The 6,313-nt window shown below is 61.6% G+C and overlaps 1 protein-coding gene across 1 annotated transcript; it reads left to right on the forward strand.

Annotated features, from left to right (window-relative positions):
• The first annotated feature begins 690 nt into the window (after positions 1–690).
• Positions 691–3,728, forward strand: fzd9b (frizzled class receptor 9b). The gene has a single exon (XM_076014925.1). It carries the CDS (start codon positions 1,154–1,156, stop codon positions 3,092–3,094), a length of 1,941 nt encoding a protein of 646 aa, XP_075871040.1. The 5' UTR covers positions 691–1,153; the 3' UTR covers positions 3,095–3,728.
• Positions 3,729–6,313: the final 2,585 nt, after the last annotated feature.

A 6,313-nucleotide genomic window follows, 5' to 3' on the forward strand; every position in this document is an offset into this window, starting at 1 on the left:
AGGAAAACAGTGACACACCAGCAGTGAACTGACTCACTGCTGCTCCGAGTTTCAGCAGGCAAATAAACGACAGGAGGACAAGAACCTGGTGGACTTTGTGTGTCTGTTGTCGACGCTTCAGAGGACTGTTGTGTTCAATGTGTGTGTGTGTGTGTGTGTGTGTGTGTGTGTGTGTGTGTGTGTGTGTGTGTGTGTGTGTGAGAGAGTGAGACCAGCTGACCACCCGAGAAACAACTTCCTGTCTGTCACAGGAAGTCAGCAGTCTCACCTCCAACCTCACGTCATTCTGCTGCTGATACTTTAGATGCTGATCTGGATCTGGATCTGGGTTCTAGAATCTAGATCTGGTTGGTTCTGATCCAGTCAGCTTCACAGACACACACACACACACACACAGTGCTCTCCTGTGGATGACCTTTGACTCCCCTAAAGCTGGGCAGTGGTGGTCAGCTGATTTTTGAATCTGGCCCAGTCACACCTCCAGTCAGACCAGTTTCACTTCCAGTTCGGAGCTGGTCTGGCACCAGGTCCTGGTCCAGGTCCTGGTCCGGGTCATGGTCCTGGTCCTGGTCCGGGTCCCTGGTCGCCTCACTGCTGCTGCTTGCACGGGGCTCCGCTGCAGCGTCCTCTGGTGAGCGATCCTCCCGCCTGCTGTGACGTCACGCCCCCTCTCTCCCCTCCCCTCCCCCTCCCAGGCTCCTCCTCCTCCAGACTGGAGTCCCGTCCAGCGGCTCTCCGGCTCCACTCGGAGCTCCGCAGCCCGGCAGCAGCAGCAGTGAGGCGGCCGACAGGCGCGTCACCGAGCGGAGGAGCGACTAACGGTTCTCTCTCTCTCTCTCGCTCTCTCTCTCTCTCTCTCTCTCTCTCTCTCTCTCTCTCTCTCTCTCTCCGCTGTTTGTCCAAGTTTTGCTCACTCCACCGGACCTCCTCTCCGCCTCCAGGACTCTCTCTCTCTCTCTGGGACGACCCGACACTTTTTCCGAGCTTGTTTTTTTCCCCCTCCCTCCTCCTCCTCCTTTCACGGCGCGCGGACCCTGGATCTGGATCTCCAGCGGCTCAGTTCCGGTTCCTCCTGAGGAAGCAGCAGCAGCAGTAGCAGATCCAGGATCGTCCCTCGGTGTTTTTCTTCTTCTCTGCCTCCGCAGTCGCGGAGATGAGGACGGAGGCAGCTCCACCTCCACTGCAGCAGCAGCAGCAGCTGCTGCATCAGCTCCTCCAGCTCCTCCTCCTCCTCCGCCTGCCGCTGCTGCTGCTCGTCCCCGTCTCCTCCGCCTTCGAGATGGGCTCCTACGAACTGGAGCGCGGCCGTCCGGCCAAGTGCGAGCCCATCACCATCCCCATGTGCGCAGGCATCGGCTACAACCTGACGCGCATGCCCAACTTCCTGGCGCACGGGGACCAGGCGGAGGCCGCCGTCAAGCTGCGCGAGTTCGCGCCGCTGGTGGCCTACGGCTGCGACGCGCACCTGCGCTTCTTCCTGTGCTCGCTCTACGCGCCCATGTGCGCCGACCAGGTGTCCGCCTCCATACCGGCGTGCCGGCCCATGTGCGAGCAGGCGCGCGAGCGCTGCGCGCCCGTCATGCGCAAGTTCAGCTACGCGTGGCCCGACTCGCTGGACTGCGCGCGGCTGCCGACGCGCAACGACCCCAACGCGCTGTGCATGGAGGCGCCCGAGAACGAGACGCGGCCGGCGGAGGGCAAGAAGGGCGCGGGCATGTTGCCGGTGGCGCCCGCGGGGCCGCGCCGAGGCGGCGGCGGCGGCGGAGGAGCTGCCGCCGCCCCCGGGGCGGCCGGGCGACCGCCAGGGGGCGCCGGTTCCTCCGGGTCCTCCGGTTCCTCCTCCTCGGCCTGCGAGAACCCGGATAAGTTCCAGCTGGTGGAGCGGAGCCGCGTGTGCGCGCCACGCTGCTCGGCCGCCGTGGACGTGCTGTGGTCGCGGCGGGACAAGGACTTCGCCCTGGTGTGGATGACCGTGTGGTCGGCGCTCTGTTTCGGCTCCACCGCCTTCACCGTGCTCACCTTCCTGCTGGAGCCGCGCCGCTTCCGCTACCCGGAGCGGCCCATCATCTTCCTCTCCATGTGCTACAACCTCTACTCGGTGGCGTACGTGGTGCGCGCCGTGGCCGGCGCCGAGAACGTGGCGTGCGACCGCGAGCCGGGCGGCGCCGGCGGCTCCTACGTCATCCAGGAGGGCCTGGAGTCGGCGGGCTGCACCGCCGTCTTCCTGCTGCTCTACTACTTCGGCATGGCCTCGTCCGTGTGGTGGGTGGTGCTGACGCTCACCTGGTTCCTGGCCGCCGGCAAGAAGTGGGGCCACGAGGCCATTGAGGCCCACAGCAGCTACTTCCACGCGGCGGCGTGGGGCGTGCCGGCACTCAAGACCATCGCCGTGCTGACGGCGCGGCGGGTTGCGGGCGACGAGCTGACGGGCCTGTGCTACGTGGGCGGCGCAGACGCGGCGGCGCTGACGGGCTTCGTGCTGGTGCCGCTGGCCTGCTACCTGGTGGTGGGCACCTCCTTCATCCTCACCGGCTTCGTGGCGCTCTTCCACATCCGGCGCGTGATGAAGACAGAGGGCACCGACACGGAGAAGCTGGAGAAGCTGATGGTGAAGATCGGCGTCTACTCGGTGCTCTACACCGTGCCCGCCACCTGCGTCATCGTCTGCTACTTCTACGAGCGCCTCAACATGGAGCACTGGCGGCTGCGCGGCGTGCAAACCAAGTGCGTGGGCAGCGGGGTGGCGGCGGTGGGCGGCGGCGGCGACTGCTCGCTGCGGGAGTCGGTGCCCACCGTGGCCGTCTTCATGCTGAAGATCTTCATGTCGCTGGTGGTCGGCATCACCAGCGGCGTCTGGGTGTGGAGCTCCAAGACGCTGCAGACCTGGCAGGGACTCTGCAACAGGAAGCTGGCGTCGGACAGGACTCGAGGCAGGAAGTCCTGCGGCGGGGGCGGGGGAGGCGGGGGAGGCCTGGGCGGGGGAGGGGCAGGGGGCGGAGCCAGCGGCACCACGCACTGCCACTACAAGTCGCCTGCCGTGGTCCTGCACCTGGCCAAGACTGAGCTGCACTCAGACAACCCCACACACGTCTGAGACACACACACGCACACGCACACGCACACACACACACGCACACACACGCCCGCACACACACACACGCACGCACACACACACACACACACACACCAGGCCTGGTTCTGGAGGGGCTGTGACACACTCAGCAGGAAGTGACAAAGACCAGCTACACACACACACACACACGTCTGACACACACATATACACACGTACGCACATTTCTGACACACACACACACTCACACACACGTGCACGTGCACCACGTGCACAAAGGGAGACTGTTGTCGACTCTCGTCGTCCTTCTTATTACCCACAATCCCCCTGTCCCGCGGCCTGCCTGCCTGCTGTGTCGTGTGCACACTGGGCCACCAGGGGGCGTGAGACTGCAGAGGTGGAGGCTCCGCCCCCTCCCTCCCTCGCCCCGCCTCCTGCTGCCACGGTATCGTCTGTAAAAAGTGTCTATAAGTGTTTCTATTTAATGTAAATATATTTAATTTAAGGTGTTTTTTTTTCTTTCTGTTGCGCTCGTGCGCGGCGGCGCCCCCTCCTGGATGAAAAAAGGGAACCAGAAGTGCCTTTTTTTTGTTGCTGTTGTTGTTGTTGTTGTTGTTGTGACAACTCTGATAATAAACCGCTGCAGTTGCTGCTCCGACTCCCGACTCTCCGTCTCTCTCACTGCTCCACCTCCTCTGACTCCGCTCGTCTTCTTCTTCGTCTTCTTGTTTTTCTTTTCTAACTCTCTGCCCCCCCCCCCGCTAATCCTCAAACAGAATCCCTGATGAGCTGTGCGACAGTCAACATGTTTAATTGATGGACGGACGCTTCATCGTCAGCGGCGGCGGTGGTGGTGACCTGCAGCTCATTGGCCGAGGCTTCCAGGTCCCCCCCCCCAACCCCCCCGACTGGAGGTTCTGCTGGCCGGCTTCAGCTCGGTTCTCCCATCGTTCTCCATCAGAACAAAGGCCCATTGATTCCTGAGGTGGCGAGCCGAGCGTCGCCACGCTGATGTTGGCGTTTAACAGACGCCTCCGGCGAGGGGAGGGGGGGGTGGAGGTCAGGGTGGATGGTCGGGGGGGGCTGGAAGCTGCTAATGAAGTCGGCGCTGACCCCCCCCCCCTCCGCGACGGCAGCAGCACCAGCAGTGACCCGAGCCGCCACTCCAGATCACTGCCAGCCGAAATTACAGCCACACGCAGAGGAAATTAGTGTTTGACAGCCGCCGCCACCGCCGCTGTGTGTGTGTGTGTGCGTGTGTGTGTGTGTGCGCGCATGCATGTGCGTGTGTGCGTGCATGCATGTGTGTGTGTGAGGCGGGATGGAAAAACAGTGAGTGAGGAAGCAGGAATTCTCAGCACCTCCAGAAGGTGAAAACTTTGTTTTGCTTTTCTCGTGTAGAGTTGTGGAGCCCCGGAACCCTGCACAACTGGAACCTGTGTTCTGATCCAGAACTGCTAGAACCTCCACCTGGATCATAGCTGCAGCACTTGGTCTTCCTGAACCTCCAGAACCTCCAGAACCAGAAGTTGCAGCAACATTATCGACAGCTCGCTGCAACGCCTCAGTTAACTTGAATCACTGATTGCTTCCTCAGTTACTGACCCCCCCTCCCCCCTCCCTCTGTGTGTGTGTGTGTGTGTGTGTGTGTGTGTGTGTGTGTGCGTGCTGGTTTGGCATGCCAGGCTGGACTCTGACACGTCCCCCGGATCACGTTTAACTATTAAAATCAGGGGGAAGAGCGCCGGTGTTTTGCTTGGAGCAGCCGGAGACTGTTCCACTTCACGGGCGCCTGGGTGAAGGAGGGGGGGTGGGGGGGGGGGGGTTGTGGTGGTGTGGAGGTGTGGAGAGAGAGAGGAGGATGGGGGGGGGGCTCACCCAGACCACCAGCCCCTCCCACCTGCTGTGATTAGACAAGGGGGGGCGAAGGACACGAGCTGCGGCCACTTCCTGCAACTCGGAGCGACGAGGCTTCGTTTTCAGGTCACTGTCGGCTATTTTTAGTCCCCCCCCCCCCCCCCGCACCCCCACCACCCCCACTCTGCCCTCTCTCTCTCTCTCTCTCTCCCTTCTTCTCTCTCTCTCTGTCTCTCTCTGTGAGCAGCAGATCGAGGCCCCGACTGGAAGGTTCCCGTCAGTGGATCCTTGGGCCGGCGCTGAGGCTGCAGCAGCTGCTGGGAACACCTTCCCACACACACACACACACACACACACACACACACACACCTGAGGGCTACAGCCACAGCCAATCAGCACCCAGCCTCGCCCCCTACTTCCCGCTCCTGACGGAAGGTTGAGTTGTGGAGGTGAACCGGTGTCGGTCACCGTGTTCTCACGCCTGTCCGTTGACTCTGAGGGCGGCAGGTGGCGCCGCCGAGTGGCGGCTGGTGGCGCTGGTGCCTGTTGACACGGATCACTTCGCTCTGCATTCACTGGAGCAGACCTCACAGCACCTCCTCCATCCGGCTGCTGACTGGCACTTCTGCTCTGATTAAAGGCCCTCGTTACAGCATCAGTCTGCGCCCCCCCGCCCACTCCCCGCTTCCTCTCAGAGCGAAGTCCCGCCCAGCCCCGAGGAGGGAGGTGTAGGGGGGGCGAAGGAAAAAAAGCATCCTTCATTACCCCACCGACTCCCCCACACTCCCCTGTGCTGCGTCTTTTGATGTGTAAATGAGAAGCTCTGAAAAGCTTCAGGCCTCCTGAAGAGACAAAAGCTCCTCCATGAAAACGCTCCAGTCAGGGAGAAGCCCCGCCCACCAGACGACCGCCAGCGCCGCCCAGAGCCACTCAGATTCCAGCCAGACTCCAAGTCAGAGTCGAAAACCCAGTCAGACCCTCAGCCGACCCCAGTCGCAGTCCCAGTGGGAACCCGGTAGGATTTCCAGTAGGAACCCAGTAGGAACTCAGGGGAAACCCAGTAGGACCCCTGTAGGAACCCTGTAGGAACCCAGTAGGAACCCAGTAGGAACTCAGTGGGAAACCCAGTAGGAACCCAGTGGGAATCCAGTAAGAACTCAGTAGGAACTCAGGGGAAACCCAGTAGAAACCCAGTAGAAACCCAGTAGGAACTCAGTGGGAACCCAGTAGGAACCCAGTAGAAACTCAGTGGGAACCCAGTAGGAACTCAGTACGAACTCAGTAGGAACTCAGGGGAAACCCAGTAGGAACTCAGTAGGAACTCAGTAGGAACTCAGTAGGAACCCAGTGTGAATTTATTCTGGTTAACTCTGAGCCGCTGACTCA

The sequence above is a fragment of the Nelusetta ayraudi genome, unplaced genomic scaffold (assembly GCF_046127955.1).
Source record: "Nelusetta ayraudi isolate G7.1 ecotype Tasmania unplaced genomic scaffold, CSIRO-AGI_Nayr_v1 ptg000175l, whole genome shotgun sequence".
Taxonomy (NCBI): Eukaryota; Metazoa; Chordata; class Actinopteri; order Tetraodontiformes; family Monacanthidae; genus Nelusetta; species Nelusetta ayraudi.

Excerpts from the sequence above, each read along its gene's own strand:
- fzd9b (XM_076014925.1), top strand. The coding sequence starts at position 1,154 with ATGAGGACGGAGGCAGCTCCACCTCCACTGCAGCAGCAGCAGCAGCTG.